Here is a 24,153-nt window from a genome sequence, read left to right as displayed (position 1 = left end):
CTGCTTAGTTTTTTGATATCAGTCAACTCTGCTGAGAAAGAAAATTATCAGACGTCAAGATCAAAGGGAAATTTCGTAAAATATATCGATAATGCAAAATATATCTATTTTCTAGATTAAAACAATTTTGAGTGGATTTATTATTCGTGGATATTTAGGAAAGTGGACATTATTGACGAAGTCAGTAGGAATGATGTTAGCTGTATCAGCTGGATTAAGTCTTGGTAAAGAAGGACCATTTGTACATGTTGCTGCATGCTGTGGCAATATATTTTCTTATTTATTTCCTAAATATGGCTCCAATGAAGCTAAGAAAAGGGAGGTAAGTCAAACATATTAATTGTTTTTTAAAAATTTAAAATTTATAAAGAATTGAAAGGTTTATTAGCTCACCTGGCCCTTCAGAGCCAATTGAGCTTTTCCAATCACTTTGCTTCCAGTGTCTGGAATAGTCCGTCGTCGTCTGTCGTTGTTTTTAACTTTTTCAAAAAATCTCCTCTGAACCTCTGATACAACTGGCCCAAATTTAACCAATCTTGGCCACAATCATCTTTGGGATATGTAGTTAAAAGAATGTGTCGAGTGACCAGGCCAAACAATCAACAATTTTTGGCTTATAAATCAAAAACCAAAGCATTGAGAGCAAATCTAATGGGTAAAATTGATCTATCTGCCCTGAAATTTTCATATGAATTGGACAACGTGGTTGGGTTGCTGCCCCTCAATTGGTAATTTTAAGGAAATTTTACTGTTTAGTTATTATCTTAATATTATTATAGATAGATATAAACTGTAAACAGCAATAATGTTCAGCAAAGTAAGATTTACAAATAAGTCAACATGACCGACATGGTCAGTTGACCCCTTTAGGAGTAATTGCCCTTTATAGTCAATTTTTAACCATTTTTCATAAATCTTAGTAATCTGTTACAAAAATCTTCTTCTCTGAAACTACTGGGCCGAATTAACTTTGCCACAATCATCTTTGGGGGACCTAGTTTAAAAATGTGTCCGGTAACGGTTGGATGGCTAAAAATAAAACAGGGGTAAAATGCATTGATCGAACAACCGGTTGTTAGGTTGCTGCTCCTTAATTGGTAATTTCAAGGAAATTTTGCTGTTTTTTGTTATTATTTTGAATATAATAATAGATAGGGATAAACTGTAAACAGCAATAATGTACAGCAAAGTAAGACCTAATAAATAAGTCAACATGACCGAAATGGTCAATTGGCCCCCTAAGGAATTATTGACCTTTAGAGTCAATTTTTAACAGTTTTCATAAAAAAAAATTCTATCATTTTCCACTGAAACTACTGGGCCAAAAATATTACCGATAGAGATAATTGTAAGCAGCAAGAATGTTCAGTACAAACACATCACCATCAACATAACACAATTTTGTCATGAATCCATCTGTGTCCATTGTTTTATATGCACATAGACCAAGGTGAGCGACACAAGCTCTTTAGAGCTTCTAGTTAAGGTCTTCATACCACAAATGCGCACATGTTTAGCACTTTGACAAGCCTATCTAATTTACATTTTGTTTTATGATATAACAATGGAACAAATGCTGTAATTTCTTTACAGGGAGCACATATATATCATGTAGTCAAGAATGTTGTGTTTTATTTGGAAATAGAATTCAATCTTTGAATGCCTGCCTCCCAGTTTTTGTCACCATATCAATGTTACATAATTCTTAACTTGCAATTGGTGTTCTTACTGATATAATATATTTAAACCTACTATTTTTTGTAGATATTATCAGCAGCTGCGGCAGCTGGAGTCAGTGTGGCATTTGGTGCACCTATTGGTGGAGTATTGTTTAGTTTAGAGGAAGTAAGTTTCTTAGTTTCCTTAAATTTCAAGGCATCAAACAAGAAATAGGTTATTGAAAAAAAAAATGATATTCAATTGTTTGTTTTATTCTCAAGCGAATTAACAGAAGTAATATGATACCAAAATATTGATTTTTTAAAAGTTACAATATGGGGACGAAGTCCCCAATAACAGTAGAAAAATCAATAAAAAAAAAAAAAAAAAAAAATCAGGCAAATTTCCCAATATTTTCATTGTACTAATGTACTCAAAATCGTTCAATTTTTTTATGTCATATTTTGAATTCTTGCATCTGTGCAGAAATCTATAATGTACTTCCTTTTTCCGGTCTCGTTTGTATGAAACTTTGAGTAAAATATATATTTATCAGTCTAGTATAAAATAGGAAGGAACGCAATACCAATTTCATTTTTAATAATTCCTTGATATGAAAAAACGTTACCTGATGATAGCGTTTCTTTGTTTACATTGCATATGAAGTCACAACTAAAATCCCTAACAACAGAACAAAATTGGAAACGTTATGGTATTTCCGTTTCTTTTTTTTAACAAATATTTAAGTTACAAAAAAATAATTCATACAAACTTTGTCTCCATTTACAGGTAATGCCTGCCCCATATTCTTTTTGTTAAATAGACCATTTATGGCATAAGATCAAAACTCCCATTCTAAATCATTTAATCATTGTTTGTTTGTTTATTTTAAATGTTGATTCTAAGTTGTTTTTGTAGGTTAGTTACTATTTTCCATTGAAGACCCTGTGGAGATCATTTTTCTGTGCACTAGCAGCTGCATTTGTACTGAGATCTATTAATCCATTTGGCAATGATCATCTTGTGATGTTTTATGTAGAATATAATGAACCCTGGTACTTACAGGAACTTATACCATTTATATTCCTAGGGGCATTAGGGGTGAGTACTTACAGGAACTTATACCATTTATATTCCTAGGGGCGTTAGGGGTGAGTACTTACAGGAACTTTTACCATTTATATTCCTAGGGGCGTTAGGGGTGAGTACTTACAGGAACTTTTACCATTTATATTACTAGGGGCGTTAGGGGTGAGTACTTACAGGAACTTATACCATTTATATTCATAGGGGCATTAGGGGTGATTACATCGTTGATATTCCATTGAGCATTAGGGGTGAATACAGACATTTGTAATCCAGGTGCATTAAAAATGTATATGTACAGGAACTATGATAGAAAAAGGAATTTTTGTCCAATATCTTGAATAAGAAAGAAGATGTGGTATGATTGCCAATGAGACAACTCTCCACAAGATACCAAATGACACAGAAATAAACAACTGTAGGTCACCATAAGGCCTTCAACAATGAATAAAGCCCATACTGCACTGTCAGCTATAAAAGGCTCCGAAATGACAATGTAAAACAATTCAAATGGGAAAACCAACCAAAACAAATATGTAACACTTAAACAAACGAAAACCACTGAATTACAGGCTCTCCCTTGTCACCATTTGCGAGTATGGTCTCGAGGAAACTATGATAGTCCGTCGGAAGGGGTTGATAAATGGCTGACCCGTGTTAAGAGAGAGCCATATATCTTGCACGTTAATGACACCCTTGTAGATTTTGAAAAAGAGCAGGCTAATGCTGCTACAAGGCAGAACTCGCATTCGCAGTGAAAGGAATTCACATAAGTTGCAAAACTTGTTTCCCAATCCACTATAAATAAATATGTTTAAACTAGGCTCCTGACCAAAAACAGGGACATACGTACAGAATGTGGCAGGGTTAAACATTTCAGCGAAATCCAAACCCTTCCCCTAACCTGGGACAGTGGTTTAAAAGTACAACATATGATTAAACTATAAAAGTCAGTTCAAAAAGGCTTAACTCATCAGATTGATACAAATAAAAATTCATCTAACAAAAATAGAGTGGACGTGGACAGGTACTAGTACATCCTAAAAACTAAAAGACACGAAGTACAAATCTGAGAGCACTCACAGTTACTGACAGGTAGTTTACAGCCAATAACAACTAATGAAAAAAACATGCTTCTAAGAAATAAGCCATTAGTTCGACAACTTGTTTAACCAGTCAATCCAAGGATCCATTAATCTGTTGATCTGTGCTCAAAAAGCTGTTGGCACAAATAAATTAAAGCTTAAGACTCGGATGTCAGAACAAGATCTTAGATAAGTCTTTATATGCTTATATTTAAATTTGACAGAATATCCTATTTTGATTTCTGTTATAACTGTGAGCTGTAGCAAAACAAAATTAATAACATATGCTTTCTTTCAGGGTTTATATGGAAGTTTTTTTAATAAAATGAATATTGCCTGGTGTAGATATAGGAAGAATTCAAAGTTAGGACAATACCCAATAGTTGAGGTTGGTATATTGAAAGCTTTCACATTTTCCATGACATCAAAAATACATTAATTGTATAGACATAGATTCTAAAATAGCAGAGCGGCCATTAAGTTTTACCTATGTCTGTCTGTACTGTCTTCCATACTCCCAAAATTGGTTTCTGTTGTCAAACAAATGTAAAGAAACTTATGCACAATGCTAATTGTCACAAAACACAGTTCAAATTTGAGTTTTGACGGGGTGATTTTTACTGTTCTAGATGTCCGTCATTAATTACATCAGTTTAACAGTAAATAACTGAAACTGCAAATTCTACATCAGTTTCATCTGACGATATTTTCACACTGCAATAATAGCAGACGAAGTTTCACTTCCTAAAGTACTTTCAATTTCTTGCATTTTTCTCCCGTACATTCACAGCCTTATCCGCTTATTTCACCCGATACTCAATCAAGGTGTATGTGTCATCTGAGGACCAGATTTTCAAAGCCATATCTCTGTTCCCTCGAAATTGAGAATTGTTTTTGAAGCAAAGCCATTAACGCAATAAAACTTAACTAAGTTACTTGTCTAGATCCAATTTGTGGGGGGAATCAAAGGCTTGAAAAAGATCGCTATCATATTTATTTAAGATACATTGAATCATTTATTTTTATTATATAAACAACCTAAGAATTATAAAGGGCTTCATCAAAACACAAAAAAACAGCTGTACTTTCACTCCTCGTTATCGAGAGGAGCCGTTTTGAAACCCAACATGACCTCAAAATGTGTTTCCAGTTCTAATTTTAGAAAATAAAATTTTCTGATTTGATTTATATACCTTTCATGATGTTTTTAATGCTGTTGAAGAACTGAAATAATACCCTCAGATATTGTCGATTTTGATTGAAACATTGATTGAAACTGTTAAGAACAGCAAATAGCATAAAATTGCAGCTTTTATTGGGACAATATTTATGTATCTTGAAAGATACACTCACCCTGCGCATAGTATATCCTCAAGGATGCACCTGCTGCGAAAGGGTTAAAAGGAGTTTGGTATATTTGGCCTCGATTATAAAGTTCAATGTTACAAGACAAAAAATGTTTTAAGTTGTCTTAAAAGACATGTGAGAACTATTTTTGTCAAAGTTGAATTCTAACTTGTTGATTTTTACATTCCAAATATGTTAAGAAAAGAGATTTTGGTGAAATTTGACAAATTCACCTGGATTTCAACCAAATCAAAGACCAGGAAACATAGAGCGCAGGGGTCCTTAAGGGCATACGATACAGTTTTGATCCTGTATTTACAAATTAGTGAAAATTTGCATACAGGCTATTTTTTACCTGATTAAATCAAATATGTAATAAAAAATATACCTCCATGTGCTACTTTTTGAGTAAAATGAGGTCGAAATTTTGTATATTTGCTCAAAATTTAGATTTGTGGCCGTAATTTCGTTTTCGAAAAGAAAGACATAACTTTTTTGTTATAAAAGATAAACACAAATTGTTTTTTGTTAAATAATCGGTAACTTCTGTATTTTATAAGTATCATAAGATATTGTGCAATTTTTATTCAGAAAAAACTCATATTTATCAAATGTTCATGAATTGAGGAAAATACGTCATTTTTTGCTGCATGTTTACCAAAATAAAAAAAAATCCTCTATTTACAGTTTTATAAAATTTTGGTCACATAATCTCCCTGCAAAATGTAACAAATTGCTGTTTTGAAAAATAGGGGTCCATGAACTCGTTTTCAAATTAAATCAGTTTGAATGATAAAAATCAGTCGAAAAATGCATCTTTTCCCGATATGTCACAGTTTGACGTCGCGAAAATAACATTTTACGTTAGCAACGTCATTACCTCCCCTGTAACTGTATCGTATGCCCTTAAGGTTAATATTCAAATTAGACTTATAAATTGTCTTCACAAACCTAATTTTAAAAGATTTTTGTTGATGACATACATGCTCTATGTTTCCTGTCAATTAATCTATGGAATTTACCCATTTTCATTGTTTTTTTCGTGGAAAATCAATATGAGTACAACCTGTGACGTCATAATAAAATATAGGAATGTAAATTTCCAACAAAAGGGTTTATATCATATCTGTTACCTCTATTAGCTATAATTTATTGTGATATTGATCAATAAATCCTAATTTGAAACATACGCTAAAAAGGGGGCCAATTTTAGGACCTTACCAAATATAGTCTTTTAAAAACTGTAACCTCAGAGTGAAAGTAGTGTTTACTAGCAAAAAAAGTAAGTCCATTTATAAGTAAAATATGGGAAAAATGGATTTATATTGTTTACCAAAATTAACTGCTGGATACTATCTTACAATCACAAACAGGCTTCTGTCCTAATCTAGTAGAAATCCAGGATAGTTTAAGAAAGGTATTAAAATTTCAAAAACAGAGTGAATATTTATAGATGCTGCTGACAATTGAAGGTAGGGTCCCTATGACCCTGTTCACACTAGGACATTTTTATCGATTTAAACTAGACATTAGGTCGGTTTAAGGGCTATTGTGAACGCTTTGGATCGATCTTCAATGGGTCTAAACTAAAACACCAAAAGAGGTAGTTTAGTTTGAATCGATCTAAAGTAATCCGATCTTACTTTAAATGTAAACACAGAGATCTGTTAAAACTAGTACAATTGAATAGAAAATAATGTATGCGCATGTATAGCGGAAAACTATCTCAGAGGTTTGTTGTTTAACCCATATTTCTTTGTTAAAATACCTTTGAAACAATCTGAAAACATGTTGTCTTCGCTGTAGCATAGAGTTGCGAAATCTATGTCTTCCGTTCTTATGTTGATTTATTTTCTTTGCAGCAACCGCAGCAACCGCCGTAATTCCGGCACCGTGTTGAAACTTCGTTGTTCCAGCAATTTTTTTTAAGAAATAAATTTCAATAACATATGTACACCAGTATCAAAATTTTAACTTGTGATTCAAGAGAAACAATAATTTTGTCCAATTTTTTTTCAAGTGTGTGTATCAGTGTATCAACACATGAATTTCATAAATGAGTTCTATTTATACATAGTGTTTACAGTTTTACGGGTAAAAAGATTGGATAGATTGTGTTTTTAATTGTTGTGTGAACGCAGTGATTCATATTAGACAGATAGAGATTGTTATGATTAAAAATAATGTGAACGCTAACTGTTTTTTTTTAGATCGATTCAAATAAGACCGATAAAAAAAAATACTAGTGTGAACGGGGTCTTAGTCTCGCTTTTTCGACAAAAGTCCAGGGCTCTACAAAAAGGAGTCAGCTAGAAAGATCAAGAAATAAAAACAAATCAAACCAGAAAACTGACATCCTGATTTATATAAAAATCAATTAATAAAATTCAAATATGATAAAATTTATACAAACATTAAAGACATTAAATATTGACAAAATATTCAAATTTCTGAAAGAATTATACAAATATTTAAGTACTAATATTATTTGTTATTTTTATTGTAGGTTTTAGGAGTTACCTTAGTAACAGCCATTCTCAGTTATCCAAACAAATATACAAGGTATTAAGAAAATTGTAGAAACAATTATTTACCTAAATTCAGAAATTATTTCATGCATTTTTTTTGGTATCAGATATTAGAATGCAAGTTCTTATATATATTATTGGGATACTCAACTAGTTGCATTATTTGCAATAATAAAAACCTTGCAATAATTTCTGAATTAACATTATATAAATTATTTAAAACAAAAAATAATAGTTTCTTTATAATTTCTGTAGTTTTATAAAGGAAAAAATCCCTGCTGACAATATAAAACAGACTGTTATCATTTACAAACAACATTTTTAATTCTATTTTGTTTTCAACAAAAAATAACACAAACATATGTAACACTCCCCAAAACATGTCCATTTAGGTCAAACTTTTTGGCACTGACATTTATGAAGATGTCAGTAATTTCGCTTGCAAATTCAGTCCATGAATAGTTTTCCAATGGAGTCCAGAGAAAAGGAAAATATATTCAAGGTTGTCAATATCGATGTTTTTTTTGGTGCAATTTCTGAAGATTGAAAATAAAGGGAGCTAAATGAAGATAATTCAAAATGGAGACTTGCAAAATTACAAGGGTTGCAAAGCCAAAAATACCTTATACCTTATGTTACAAACTTTCTATCGGTCAATTGTTCATTATCATGGACCTTTTTTGGGTGTGTTGACGACACGTTTGTGAGTGTTGCATTTATATGATATAATTTACAATATCAACTTGCATTTTTAAATTGTATCAACATTTTTACTAATTTTATTAACTTATAAGTATATCCAAATATTAATTGATTACTTTTTATAAACAGTTTGTGACATAAATGTATTTGGGAGGCAATAGTTATACACTTCTACAAAAATAGCAAAACATATAACACACAGTAGACATGATTCTATTAAAAATATATACTGATTGAATGACCATTGTTTATCTGTATTTGATATCCATACGTTTCGAACTGACTGATATCTTTTTGCAAATTATTGAATGTCAAATATTTCATGCATATTCAGGATGAAATGAAAGAACACAACAGATAGAAAATGAACAATAAATTGTCAGGTAAAGTTCAAAAGCCTATGCAATTGTTGTTGAAAATATAAAATATTTATAGCTATTGTATCATCTTACTAATTTAATCTTAACTTGGAAAGATAGATATTTTTGCTTGTTTTAACAAAAAAATGTTCAGCTATAAACACTATCCTGAGCAAAATGATAACACAATGCAAAAAATTAATGTAAATTTCCTTATCTGTCCATCACATATATTTTTAGGATGAACACAAGTGAATTGATCAGACAGTTGTTTAGTAGGTGTGGAGCTGAAGATAAAACAATGTTATGGTAATGTATATATTTTCTTGTTTTGTCAATAAGTTTCTTTCATTAAACATTTTTGTTCTTTTTTTTTTACTTTGGAACATAATGCTTTTAGTAAATCTACACCTACAGTTTCAGTCAATAATTCTTAAGTTTCATTTAATTTGGCTATAACAAAATATTTGTAAAGAAAAGTATTCATATTTTTAATCATCTCTTTTTAACACTCTTATTGCATATTTGTGTTTTATAAAGAAACTTGTTCTATCATCCATACAAATCTCCCATCTATTATTCCTTCTAAAGTACTTATATTGTTATTAAACATAAAAAAGTTGGCACAAGACTGTATTATTTCTCATAAAAAACTTTGAATATACATTTATTGTTCCTTTCATGGTTAATGATGAGTTCCTTTTGCTTCGAATTATATGACACAAAAGAGTATGTACATTTTTGAAGTCCCTTTGTGGTAACAGTTTTATACTGTTTACCATCATATGACACATGTTGTACTGATCCATCTTCACACCTCACATACAGACTGCCATCTTGTAGTGTTGTCATACTAATGGGTGGTGATGGTAATGTTAAGGTATGATGTCTGTCATCAGTATAACTGTACCAGTACAGCTTGGGGTTGTACCAACTACAGTAGAATATTCTGTCACCAGAACCATGTAATCTCCATGGATCACAGTCAGTCTTTATTGTCTGTACCACCTCTCCTGTCTGATGATCTATGATCAGTAGTGTGTTGTCAGCACCTACAACTAACTTGTTGTTTATAGTTGTAATGCCACTCCAACACCACATTCCAGGTGATGATATTGATTTAAGTTTAAGTTTATTGTGTATGTCATACATCTCTATACACTTACTATCATACAGTGTAACAGCTACTGTAGAGTTGTTGACTGCTGTAACATAGTATGGATTACCCAGTACATGTATACTGTCTACTTGTGATCCATGTGTATTACAGATCAGTAGTCTGGTCTGTAAAGGTAAACACATCACCAGTCTACCATCATCCATCATCACTATATCTGATACATATCCTCCCCTGTCACCAAATTTTGATGTCAGGTCTGTCTGATGATGTAGTGTGAAGATAGGCTGCCCAAGTTGGTAGTGTTTTACTGGTTGATCTTTTATTTCTGAAATATAAAGCATCTGGTTTGTACACTGAACTTAATGGAAGATCAGTTTAATTTGTTTTTATATGCCTTGTTTATCATTTGTCACTTAAAAGATATGATTGTTTCTTGAAAATAGATAGCTTGTTAACATTAATATCATTATGAATGTAAGATACAAACCTTGTTTGTCAAATTTCCCCCTACAGTTCTGGCAAACTACTCTCTGCATGAATTCCTTCAAAAAAATGAAAATACATAAAAATGAATATAGATATTTTTTGAAAATACACAATGAGTATAATTAATTTTATTTATGATTATAGTTACTGTAAATTTACCCTACAATGGCATTAAAACTTTTTTACTTGCCGTTTTGTTAATTTCTAAGTGCCAATAACTATATGTCAATATGTACCCAAAACATCAAACGGTATAAAATCAGTTTATTTTACAGTTTCTGTCTAGTCAATTTTCTTTAGTTTTTTAAGTGTCTGTTTTTAAGGAAAATAATTTTAAACATAAAATTTGTTTGATACAGAAGTGTGTAACAATTTTGATGTAACCTCTTCAACAAATGATATTGTAGAATAGTTGTAAAAACAACTCATTTAACTCTTTCAGCCTTGACAAAAGCTCCTTTGAGACGATGGCTTCACCGGGTATTATGACACAAGAGAGAGGTCTTTATATTAAATATCAATAAAAATTTGTCTGCAGTTATTTTTGTCTTTATTTCATTCACCTACAATTTTGTTCATGTTTTGATATTTTTTTGGGCATAACAAATTTTCAGCATTATTTTGATGAAGTTCTCAAAATTTAGAATTTTTTACCTAAAATCGTAATTTTTAAACCAAAACAGCAAAAGTTTCAAAATTTTAATGAGGTTATACAATTTCCTTAATTTGAACAATGTCCATTCCAAGTGTATTTGTACAAAAAACGACATTTTCATGTAAAACAAGTATACTTGTATGGCTTCAATTCTTCCATATTCTTTAAAAAAAAAAAAATCCTTTATCAAATTCTAGTCAAATCTGTAAATTTCATCCAACTTTGACACAGTTATAAACAAATGGAAGTGCCATGTTTACACATTTTTATCCAAGTATTTAAGAAAGAAAGATTACTTTTTATTGCAATGTTTTTGAGCAGGAAATGTAAAAGAGGTATTCTGATCCCGGTAAACCAGGACTCATCATCAGCTGTCTGAAGCATGAATCATGGTTAATGGAGATTCTTTGTAGAAAGTGATAGGTTAAGTGTAAAGCCATTTCAACATTACAATTTTATTACACCTTGCAATTGACCACTTTTATTTATTAGTTTAGTGTTGATAGCTTTCAGTGCAGAAAAGCAGTTTGTTTAAAAATACAACTTGAACTAATGAAAATTGAATAGGTTTTGCAAATTTTAAGAAAACCCAGCAACATTGATTAAATTATTTATTTTGTAAAACTGAGTTAGATACAAGGGAAAACAAAATATTGAGTGAATAGTTTTGTTAAAAAATGCAAATATTTATTAAAATAAATGGTTCGAGGTTTTTCTATTTTCTTTTGGTCTTGTCTGTCTTAAATTTCTTCAATATATGATATCTGAATCTGCATGTCCTGTCATTTCATAGAAATTTTTATTTATGTGTTAAAATGTGTAAATTAAACATACCTCTATTTTAGCAGTTAACCCAGCATTGTTCATGTTTACTGTATCTAATATTTGGTTTGTACTTGAATCTATTTTGGTATCAATCTGAAATTAAAAAGTTTATACTTATGATTTTTAAGGGCATACGATACAGTTTTGATCCCATATTTACATTTTGAAAAAAAAATCAATAGAGACTATTTTTTACCTGATTAAATCAAATATGTAATAAAAAATATATCTTCATGTTCTACGTTTGGGACAAATGAAAATTTGGACACATAATATTATCGTGTAATCAAACCAAATGGCATTTTGCAAAAGAAGGGTCTATGATCTCGTTTTCAAGTTAAATAAGTTTGATAAAAATCAGTCGAAAACTGATTCTTTTCCCGATAAGTTATACTTCGCGAAAATAACTATTTACGTTAGCAACATCATTACTTCCCCTGTAACGTATGCCCTTAAACCAAGAATATTTTAACCTTGAATCCCTCATCCAAAATAACTGTTTTATGAATTCTGGACCCTAATTAAGGATATGGGTAATTTATCTAAGTAAGTCATTTGTTCATGTGTATTAAAGTTTATGCATTATTAATTAACGAGATGGTCTTTTAGTAAATGAAATAATTCATAACCTTTATTAATTAGGCTGTCTGTTTGTCTATCTGTTTTATAGCAACAACAACATTGCACATGCTGTTCACAGATTTCCTCACTGTTATGGCTATTATTGACTGTTTGCACTTTTTTATGCCCCTGTTGTAATAGAGGGAGCATTAAGTGTTACCCTTGTCCACCTGCATCCTGAATGGTGCCAGGCATATAAAGATATGTGGGTTTAAACTATACATTATTTTCATTCTTATCTTGTACAGCTACACCCCTGGCCCATGTTAGGTGGAGGGTTGGTATCCTGTTAACATGTTTAATTCTGCCACATTCTGTATGTATGTGGCTGTCCCAAGTCAGGAGCCTGTAATTCAGGGGTTGATTTTTGTTGCTGTATTACACATTCATTTTTGTTCATTTTAAGACGACCGCAAAAATCGAAAAAATTTTGGTCGAATATTGGTATGACGTTGTCGTCGTCGTCCAAAGACATATGGTTTTCACACTATAACTTTAGTAAAAGTAAATAGAAATCTCTGAAATTTAAACACAGGGTTTATGACCATAAAAGGAAGGTTGGGATTGATTTTGGAAGTTTTGGTCCTAACAGTTTTGGAATTAGGGACCAAAAAGGGCCCAAATAAGCATTTTTCTTAATTTTCGCACAATAACTTTAGTATAAGTAAACAGATATCTATGAAATTTAACACAAGGTTTTATGACCATTAAAAGGAAGGTAGGGATTGATTTTGGGAGTTTTGGTCCCAACAGTTTAGGAATTAGGGGCCAAAAAAAGGTCCCAAATATGCATTTTTCTTGATTTTTGCACAATAACTTTAGTATAAGTAAATAGAAATTTATGAAATTTTAACACAAGGGTATGGCCACAAAAGGAAGGTTGGGATTGATTTTGGGAGTTTTGGTCCCAACAGTTTAGGAATTAGGGTCCAAAAGGGTCCAAAATTAAACTTAGTGTGATTTCATAAAAAAATGAATTATTGGGGTTCTTTGATATGTCAAATCTAACCGTGTATTTAGATTCTTAATTTTTGGTCCTGTTTTCAAATTGGTCTACATTAAGGTCCAAAGGGTTCAAAATTAAAATAAGTTTTATTTTAACAAAAATTGAATTCTTGGGGTTTTTTGATATGCTGAATCTAAACATGTACTTAGATTTTTGATTATGGGCCCAGTTTTCAAGTTGGTCCAAATCAGGGTCTAAAATAAAACTTTGTTTGATTTCAACAAAAATTAAATGTATGGGGTTCTTTAATATGCTGAATTTAACCATGCATTTAGATTTTTAATATCTAGATTCGGTTATGAAATTGGTCCACCTTGAGGTCTTAAGGGTCTAAAATTGAACTTTATTTGATATCATCAAAAATTAAATTCTTGTGGTTCTATGATATGCTGAATCTAACCAAGTATTTATATTTTAGATATTGGGCCATAATAGGTAAATGTCGAATTTGAAATTTTTAAGTTTTTAAGTTTAAGTTCTTAGACCACACTCATTTTGTGTCAGAAACCTATGTTGTGTCAACTATTTAATCACAATCCAAATTCAGAGCTGTATCAAGCTTAAATGTTGTGTCAATACTTGCCCCAACTGTTCAGGGATAGAACTTTGCGGTCATATAAAGCTGCGCCCTGCTGAGCATCTGGTTTCTGTTGAATTGCTTTGCAATTGTCATTTTTAGGTACTTTACAGCTGACTATATGGAATGGGCTTTGCTCATTGTTGAAGGCCCTACAATGACCTATAGTTGTAAATTTCTGTGTCATTTGGTCTCTTGTCGAGAGTTGTTTCATTAGCAATCATACCACAAATTATTTTTAAATCTCCATCCTCCCCATACAAAGTATTGAAGGATAACAACTCTTTAGTTATTCATTTGACATTGAAACAATACAATACCTTTTCCAGTATTTCGTGGATACCTAGAAGGATTGTTGTGTATTTGTTACACAGAGCATCATCCAGTGGTCTTCTCTGTATCCTTATCAGTTCATCTTGTTTAGTCTGGTCAAGTTGGAGGATGTTGGTCTTAAGCTCATCCATCAATGGGCCATACTCATCCTTGGTAATACCACATGTTGTGTTATGACTCACATAGTCATTCTTATTCCGTCGTAGTATATGGACGGCTTCTTCATCAAGTTGTCCCAAATTACAGCAGTTATATAATATAAGACCACACAAACTCAAATCAAGATCCGCTGGCTTCACTGACTTAGCTGTGTACTTACAAAAACAGTTGTGTATACCAGGTCCTGGATTTTCAGCATACAGTTGTTTCCATTGGTGATGATTTAGAGGAAGAGCTCCATGGCTTCTGCAGTTTGCATTATCTGTACAGCACCAGGCATTTCTGTGGCGTAGGTGAAATAAGATGTGGGTGACTGCCTTTCTATCAAGGAAATCCTTCAGACATTTGAAGTTTAGGTCTTGATATTTTTGTTCTAACTTTTGTTGAAACAATGGAGTAACAACCTCTAAGTAAATAGATCCAACAACAAAGTATCTTCTTTTATCTTCTTTATCCATTCTATAAATACAGGATACAAATATTGACTTGTCACAGCCTTAATCGTATTATAAATCTTTTCAACAAAATCATATTTACCTGTTATTTGATTTTGAAAAGGCATAGAAGATTTGTACTTTGTAAATGGTATTTTATTTCATATTGTTTCAGCACATGTTGCTACACTGCAGCGGTTACTCCAGTATTAGAGAGACTTTTGTATTAAAAATGTTCAAAATTACAGGAAAAAGTGTAACCACATTGTGCGATAAAAATATAATAAATCTTATACTTAATAATACATCTTATAAGGCACTAAAATTATCTTCCTCTTTCGTAACAAATTGTTTAAATGCAAGAAGTAATCTATTGTAATAGATTTTCATTATACCTTTAATCGTTTATTCACATATATATATATAATTGTTTGTATTTTACTACCATGTATAGCAAATTGTTTATCCATTCGGTCATTACCATTTATTGTAAATGCGTTTGTGCCAATAAAATATTGTCTATTGTCTATTGTCTATTGTATTATATCTATGCAATGTAATAGTCTCTTATAATAATGTATAGAATTGCTCTCATTTTATTAAGTACTTATTGAGAGATGAGATTTTAATGAAACATTGAATTAAAATATGAATTATTTCATTTTTGTCCTTATATTTGGATTAAAGCCAGTACCCCATATCAAATGATTTTAGATTGTAACATTAATTCAGAAGTTACAAATATTTATATTTATACAATTTTCAGAATTGCCTTTAAATAGGACTATTCACTATATAAAATGATTAAAAACGTTTTTAATTTACTTACTTTCTTTTTCGTTTTACTTGGAATACATGATTGTATAATGGCTGACAACATTCATAAAACATAAAATGGGAAAGTACCTACACTATTTTTAGTAACATACACTTGGGTTTAACCATATAAAACTTTACGTATTACCTGGATTTTTTAAAAGGACTAGACTTTGTAATAATATATTTGATATGAAATTGAAAGAAATGTAGAGCTCTTATTGTCAAGTAGTATTGATTTCATAGTAAGGTTCCTATATAATGTTTTTTAACAATTGTGAACATAAAATGTAGGCATTAGTATTAATTTAAGATCTTAATTTAACTTGTTAATCCTTTTGTTTTTACTATTTTAACATTTTTTTTCTGTATCAAGGGGGTTAAAATAAGTATTTTTTCTAGTTTCCAGACGATAACCAGGGGCGGATTTAGGCGGGGGCGTGGCGGGCGTGCGCCCCCCCTAAAATTTGTAAAGTATGGGTTGACTTCAACATATTTAAGTATCAAAAGAGAACATTGAATCAATCTTTTTTAACATTCAAAGTATATAAAACAGTCAGTTTAACCGAATCAACGTGACTACTAATCAAGTGACCTACGCTTTATAAAAGTTCTAAAATAATTTCAAAGGAAGGTGTCAAACGCGGAGCTGCGTTTGATGACAAATATAATAGGTTTTTAGCAGTTATAGTAAAAACAAATGTTACATTGTATTTGCGGTTTTTATAATCAATTTGTTTGATAATCGAAGTTCCAAAACATTCCTTACTTACTTTCACAATTTCATCATGACACGGTCAAGAAAACAGTCGGCAGGTGAGATTCTTTTATAGTATCCGTAATGAAAGATAGAAATACTGTTTCAAGCGACAGGTTAGTTTATTAATTAGTATCTCTGTGTCTGTATTTATTTCTCACTTGCAACCTAAATATTTAGCCGAATTTTGTACCGTATTACTGTATGCTTGAGATCCCAAGAAAATAAATGTAACTGCGTAAATGTATCTCATTCTGATTTTAATTGTTTGAGGCGAACACAGTAAAGTCTGGCACGACCTCCGAAAAAAAAAAAAAAACCAAACCAGATAGTATGAAAGGACAATTAAAAATCGCTGGTAAAAGTAGAACTTTTCGTTTGAAAAATATATTGGTCAGGTGAGCAATTGTGATCTGTCTCGTCTCACTTTGCGTCCTTCTGTCCGCACGTCTATCTGTAGATTGTTGTCAGGTGTGGATTAAGGTGGTTTCAGCTTGAAACTTTAATTCCTCGCTAATTTTAACACACATTAGTTCGAGATATCTACATTTCACTCCTTGAGAAGAATATTTCAATAATTTTACCTAAAACAAACTTCAAAATTTTTTCGCCTCGCTCCCCTCGCCGAAAAAAATTTGCGCCCCCCCTAACTGGAAATGCTGGATCCGCCCCTGTTATTTGTGTGTAAGTGTATGGATCTTTCTGAAATTGTACCACAAGGTTCCATTTCAAAAAAGGGAGGTTGGCATTGATTTTGGGGGTTATGGCCCAAACTGTTTAGTAATTAGTGGCCAAAAACAATACTTTTCTAATACTTTTTATACATTCCTTATTTCTTGACCAATTTCAATGGGGTTTTATTCTTGAATTCTTGGGGTTCTTAAATATGCTGAATCTAACCATGTATTAAGACTTTGGAATTTGGTCCCCGTTTTTTAGATTGGTCCACATGAGGTCCAAAGGGTCCAAAATAAAACTTTGTTTGATTTCATCAAAAATTGAATTCTTGGGGTTCATTGATATGCTTAATCTAACCTTGTATATATATTTTGAATTTTGGGTCCCGTTTTCAAATTGGTCCACATCAAGGTTCAAAGGGTCCAAAATAAAACTTAGTTTGATTTTAACAAAAATTGAATTCTTAGGGTTCATTGATATGCTAAATCTAACCTTGTATTTAAAATATTGGCTTTTGGGCCCTGTTATCAAATTGGTCTACATTGAGGTTAAAAGGGTCCAAAATATAACTTTGTTTGATTTCATCAAAAATCTAATTATTGGGGTTCTTTGATATGCTGAATCTAACTGTGTTGTTTTTTATTTATGGATTTTGGTCCCATTTTCAAATTGGTCTACATAAAGGTGGAAAGGGTCCAAAATTTAATTTTGTTTGATTTTAACAAAATCTGAATTCTTAAGGTTCTTTGATATGCTGAATCTTAACATGAATATTGATTTTTGAATATGGTCGCAGTTTTCAAGTAAGTCCAATTTGGGGTCCAAAATTTAACTTTGTTTTGATGTTCTTGGGATTAATTAATATGCTGAATCAATCCATTGCCATGTATTTAGATTTTGGATATTGGACCATAATAGGTATATTTAATTGAGTTCATGAAACCACATTCATTCTGTGCCAGAAATCTATGCTGTGTCAACTATTTAATCACAATCTAAATTCAGAGCTGTATCAAGCTTGAATGTTGTGTCCATACTTACCCCAACTTTTCAGGGTTCAACTTCTGTGGTCTATAAAGCTGCACCTAACGAAGCATCTGGTTTTTATTTCTAAACAATTGTATATAGAAATGGTTTAGATTAAAATTCCAATAAAAATAAAATGGGGTAAACAATGAGGCATTTAAAGAGAACAAATCTAAAAAATGCAGTTTTAGTTATTAGATTGTGCAGAGTTTTTTGAAGAAAAAACTACATTTTTTGTGTGATGGACCTGATAATATTCATTAGTAAGATCATATTATAAATTTATGTTTTTCAGTGATTACAATAGAAACTCTACCTCTTTGAGTTCTTACACATCCAGTACAGTAGCAGGGGATGAAGTTTACACAGCTCTGTGGATGCTGTTTCTGGGACTACTATTTAAAGGTCTAATTACTATTTTTACCTTTGGTATAAAGGTAAGTGTCCATGGATTATTTTCCCCTGTGCAAAGCATCTACTCTCATGGGTACAATTCTTGCCAGTAGGTATAAAAAGATGTGGTATGAGTGCCAATGAGACGATTCTCCATTTAAGTCAAAATTTGTTAAACAAACTATTATAGGTCAATTTACAGACACAGTGCCTTGGCTCAGATCTAACAGCAAGCTATAAAGCCCCCCAAAAATTACTAGTGATAAACCATTCAAACAGGAAAACCAAGTGTCTAATAAATCTAAATAAAAAAAAAAAAAAAAAAAAAAACGACGAACATTTATGAAACACATCAACAAAAAAAAAGCATGGAACATTAGGTTCCTGACCTTGGACAGAGGCAAACAAATGCAGTGGGTTAAAACATTTAATAGGTACCAACCTTCACCCTTACCTGAACAAATAATGTAACATCACAACATAGATAGAACCACTATAAAATTAAGAAATAATTCATGGGGCTTGAATGTATTGTGATTTTACTACGGGTTGGCCCTTTATGACAAATATTTTACCCTGAGCTATAGAATGTAAAATGTCTATATTCTGACGTCAACGTTCTATGACGTCGGGTAGCTCATTCATAGAAAAGCATATGTTGTGGGAGTACGATGGGAACAGCCCAAACAATATATTCAAATTTTACCACGGGTGTGTACTCAAAGTGTTTGAAGGACGTCATGTTAGAATATGATTAAAAACAGCTTAACTCAATCAAATGACACATTAACACAAACAAGTGAAGATTCACTGAACTAATAATTTTTATCTATGATATAATGTTAATACAAAATCATTTAAATAAGGGGTGAGATGTTCAACAATATCAGAAAAGCAACCATAAATAAACATTTGACAACATGCCATTAAGTAAAATAATGTATGTATACAGTAAAGAAAACAAATATTTTTTATAAAATTAATGATTTTTTTGTCGAGCCTGCAACTTTTGTTGCAGAAAGCTCGACATAGGTGGCGGCTACAGCGGGGCTACAGCGGCGGCTACAGCGGCGGCGTTAGCTAACTTTTTAAAAGCTTTATATTTTAGAAGGTGGAAGACCTGGATGCTTCATACTTTGTATATAGATGCCTCATGTTACGAAGTTTCCGTCCGTCACATGTCAAATGTCCTTGACCTCATTTTCATGGTTCAGTGACCACTTGAAAAAAAAGTTTAGATTTTTTGTAATGTTAAATTCTCTCTTATTATAAGTAATAGAATTATTATATTGGGTATGTGCGTACCTTGCAAGGTCCTCATGCCTGTCAGGCAGTTTTCACTTGACCTCGACCTCATTTCATGGATCAGTGAACAAGGTTAAGCTTTGGTGGTCAAGTCCATATCTCAGATACTATAAGCAATAGGTTTAGTATATTCGGTGTATGGAAGGACTGTAAGGTGTACATGTCCAACTGGCTGGTGTCATCTGACCTTGACCTCATTTTCATGGTTCAGTGGTTATAGTTAAGTTTTTGTGTTTTGGTCTGTTTTTCTCATACTTTATGCAATAAATCTACTATATTTGTTGTATGGAATGATTGTAAGGTGTACATGTCTAGCGGGCAGATGTCATCTGACCTTGACCTCATTTTCATTGTTGAGTGGTTAAGTTAAGTTTTTGAGTTTTGGTCTTTATATCTAATACTATATGCCATAGGTCAACTATATTTGGTGTATGGAAATATTCTATGATCTATATGTCAGTCGTGCAGGTTTTATTTGACCTTGACCTCATTTTCACGGTTCATTGCTCAGTGTTAAGTTTTTGTGTTTTGGTCTATTTTTCTTAAACTATAAGTAATAGGTCAACTATATTTGTTGTATGGAAGCATTGTTAGCTGTACATGTCTGCCTGGCATGGTTCATCTGAACTTGACCTCATTTTCAAGGTTCATTGGTCTTTGTTTAGTTATCTTGTTTAATGTTAAGTTTATTTGACAGTTTTTAATAAAGCTTTATACTTAGGACTATCAACATAATGTCAATGATAAGTGAAGAAGGCGAGACATTTCAGCGTGTGCACTCATGTTGTTCATGGTATGAGAACAGAAGTGAAAATTTATAGTCATTTCCGAACAATAATCAAAGCTGGTATATATTAAAAATACATTGATTGATTGTTGGTTGTTTAACCTCCAGTGGCAAATATATTATTATCATTATATTAATTAAAAATAGAAAGACGAGATTTAAAGCTTAATAAGTAAACATTAAATAAGTTTATGACAAATCATAAAGCTAATTTTTAGCTCACCTGGCCCGAAGGGCCAAGTGAGCTTATGCCATCACTTGGCGTCCGTCGTCGTCTGTCGTCGTAAACTATTTCAAGAATCTTCTCCTCTGAAACTACTGGGCCAAATACTTCCAAACTTTAAGTGAATGTTCCTTAGGATATCTAGTTTATAAATTGTATCCGAAGTTTTGATCTATCAACAAACATGGTCGCCATTGCTAAAAATAGAACATAGGGGTCAAATGCAGTTTTTGGCTTATAACTCAAAAAAAAATTAAGCATTTAGAGCAAATCTGAAGTGGGGTCACATTGTTTATCAGGTCAAGATCTATCTGCCCTGAAATTTTCAGATGAATCAGACAACCCGTTGTTGGGTTGCTGCCCCGGAATTGGTAATTTTAAGGAAATTTTGCTGTTTTTGGTTATTATCTTGAATATTATTATAGATAGAGATAAACTGTAAACAGCAATAATGTTCAGCAAAGTAAGATCTACAAATAAGTCAACATGACGGAAATGGTCTATTGACCCCTTTAGGAGTTGTTGCCCTTTAAAGACTTTTTTCACAATTTGTTCATCATGTTGACTTACTTTAAAAAATCTTCTCCTTTGAAACTGCTGTATCAATTTCAGCCAAACTTAGGCAAAATGAGTTTCAGAGTATCTAGTATTAATTTTATATTTTATTTCCTTGTATGTCAAGAAACATAGCTCCTATGGCTAAAATAGAACATAGAAGAAAATGATTATTTTATTTGGCTTTTGAAGAAAATAGGACAATCCAAAGAACATTTAAATAAATTGAAAAGCCAAAATAATCATTGATGAGAGATTTAACCAAAAGAATTAAGGTGAGCGATTCAGGCTCTTGAGAGCCTCTTGTTTTTATTACAGACAGCAACCAATTACAACCACTGCACAACAGAGGCTTTAAAAAATAATAGTTGGAAATGGCTTGGTTTTACAACTTCCATGTACTTTGTACCTGGTTATGTTCACTGAATTTTAAAATAGCTGATGTGTAGGGAGAATTGTTAACATATAATTACATGACTGTTTTCAGGTTCCTTCCGGTTTATTTATTCCCAGTATGGCAGTAGGAGCTATTGTAGGAAGAATTGTTGGTATAGGCGTGGAACAGTTAGTAGTGTAAGTATTATCTTATTTTCATCAAGATGAAGTTCAAAAGGAGCTAAAGAAGCATTGTCATCCCAACATCCATGTGCTGTGTGTTCACAATCACATAGGATTTCAAGATTATAGACATTAACTAGAAGTAGTTAGCCAAAAAATGTATTACTTTTCATGTTGGTAAATTTAAGGCAGTCCTACAGTCTATATATTGCTAGGATGAAGTCGGAAGATAACTTATTTCATCGTTCAGTAACCTGCATCAACATTTATTTCTGAGTTCTTATATTTTAAGAGCTAGCCAGGCAAAAGTAGGCAACAGTGGTTATGTCTTATAAACTTTAAATAAGAAGAATCATTTTCAACTTTTAATGAAAGGTATCAGTTTAGCATACACTTGCAGACATTAGTCTCTTTTGGCCTATATATTTCGTGACATTACATCTTTCAGAATTTGTGCAGAACTTAGCAAACTTTGTTATTCAAAACATTCTGTATGCCCCTTTTATAGGCATTATGGTTTTGATGAAGTTGAGATCCAATCAACTTGAAACTTAGTTCACATGTTCCCTATGATATGATCTTTCTTGTTTTAATGCCAAATTAGAGTTTTGACCCCAATTTCACAGACCACTGAACATAGAAAATGATAGTTTTAGTGGGGCATCTGTGTACTATGGAAACATCAGACCTTATTGGATGATTGATAATTGCAAGGTTATGTTATCATTGTAGTAAAACCTTTAGCTTTAGGACATTGTACATAAAATCAAAGATGGTCAATCATTAAAGAATGCAAGACATTTCAGTGTATGTAATAATAATTATTAATAAAATTGAAAGTGACTTTGCTTGTTTATTGAATACCATGACACCTACAAATGTATACAAATGATAATACAGTTATGGAAGGGAGGATTTAAAGTCAATTTACTTAAGGGTCCACAAGATTTCCGGTCAGAAAAAGTTTTACAAATATGTTTTTTTTGTTGATAAATGCATTGCCTGTTACTGTTTATAATGTTATCTTTGTAGGAGGAACCATGACAACCCATTTTTCCAGAATATGTGCCAATCAAAACAGTTCTGTACCATAACACCAGGATTGTATGCCATGGTGGGGGCTGCTGCAGCTTTAGGGGGAGTTACAAGAATGACTGGTGAGGTTAAAAGTATAGTACTAAGTCATATATCAGTGTTATTTTCTTCCATTGAAGCCCAAGCTGCTTTGGACTAGGAAAGTAACTGGTCAGAATCATTGCATGCAACTTATTTGTACATAATAATGTGTTTTGTGTACATTATTATCACTATCCTTATAGAACAGAGGGACACTAAACCACTTCTGTTCCATTTTTGTTAACAGTAAAAGATATACTAGATAATTACAGTGACCTACTTCTATATATTTGCAAGTCTTTTGTAGTGATTATTTTTAAGTTGTTTTTATGGTACAATTTATTGATATAAAAATTACTGTAACCTTCTTTTATATATTTCAGTATCTTTAGTGGTAATTATGTTTGAATTGACTGGTGGATTGCAGTATATTGTGCCACTAATGTTAGCTGTGATGACAAGTAAATGGGTTGGAGATGCTTTAGGAAAAGATGGAATGTATCCTTTATACCTTATATATGATAAAGATATTCAGACTGAAAATTCCTCTTTGAGACCACAAAAAAACATGCCCCCTTAAAACATGGAGGCAACATGCTACTTTATAAGTTTTATTTATGCATAATTCAAAGGATTCTGTCCCATGTTTATAGGAGTATGTTAAATAACCCTCAAAAGGATATTATTCTGTTTTCTCCAAAAATACAGAACTATGGTTCATAAGAGTCTTATTTTTAAGTAAGATAACCCTGAAATGATAATATGCTAGTGTATAATTTAAAACTCAAGTTTTTTTCAAAGAAAAATGAGTGAAAATACCAAAATACCATAATAAAGCAAAAATAAGCCTTTAAGAGGCTGTCCATTTGAAAACCAGGCAAGGGATGCATAAATGTTGGCACATTAAATTTTCTTGAAATTAGTTTTTTTGCATTAAATGTCCTTGTCATTAGATGT

The 24,153-nt window shown here is 31.8% G+C and overlaps 2 protein-coding genes across 12 annotated transcripts in view; one reads left to right on the top strand and one right to left on the bottom strand.

Moving 5' to 3' along the window:
* The window catches only part of LOC143085033 (H(+)/Cl(-) exchange transporter 4-like), a 93,320-nt gene that overhangs the window by 34,005 nt on the left and 35,162 nt on the right, over positions 1–24,153 (top strand). For all 8 annotated transcript variants that reach the window (XM_076261166.1, XM_076261163.1, XM_076261165.1 and 5 more), the window contains 10 exons: positions 116–322; positions 1,765–1,845; positions 2,578–2,760; positions 4,129–4,218; positions 7,684–7,739; positions 9,007–9,075; positions 18,555–18,696; positions 22,010–22,095; positions 23,113–23,237; positions 23,580–23,694. In XM_076261166.1, the coding sequence (XP_076117281.1) occupies positions 116–322; positions 1,765–1,845; positions 2,578–2,760; positions 4,129–4,218; positions 7,684–7,739; positions 9,007–9,075; positions 18,555–18,696; positions 22,010–22,095; positions 23,113–23,237; positions 23,580–23,694 (1,154 nt within the window). The remainder of the gene's footprint in view (positions 1–115; positions 323–1,764; positions 1,846–2,577; positions 2,761–4,128; positions 4,219–7,683; positions 7,740–9,006; positions 9,076–18,554; positions 18,697–22,009; positions 22,096–23,112; positions 23,238–23,579; positions 23,695–24,153) is intronic.
* Positions 7,519–24,153, bottom strand: part of LOC143085035 (uncharacterized) — an 87,461-nt gene continuing 70,826 nt past the window's right edge. For 2 of the 4 annotated variants that reach the window (XM_076261170.1, XM_076261174.1), the window contains 2 exons: positions 10,374–10,428; positions 7,519–10,211 (listed from right to left, as the gene is read on the bottom strand). In XM_076261170.1, coding sequence (XP_076117285.1) covers positions 9,403–10,211; positions 10,374–10,428 — 864 coding nt within the window. In that variant the 3' untranslated portion in view covers positions 7,519–9,402. Of the gene's footprint in view, positions 10,212–10,373; positions 10,429–11,861; positions 11,946–14,376; positions 15,008–15,807; positions 15,867–24,153 lie in introns of those variants that run through there. The other 2 variants (XM_076261171.1, XM_076261173.1) reach the window with 2 other exon arrangements.

Source organism: Mytilus galloprovincialis, chromosome 8 (assembly GCF_965363235.1).
Source record: "Mytilus galloprovincialis chromosome 8, xbMytGall1.hap1.1, whole genome shotgun sequence".
NCBI lineage: Eukaryota > Metazoa > Mollusca > Bivalvia > Mytilida > Mytilidae > Mytilus > Mytilus galloprovincialis.
The sequence above is the reverse complement of the archived record's forward strand: the minus strand, read 5'-3'. Positions and strand labels throughout refer to the sequence as shown.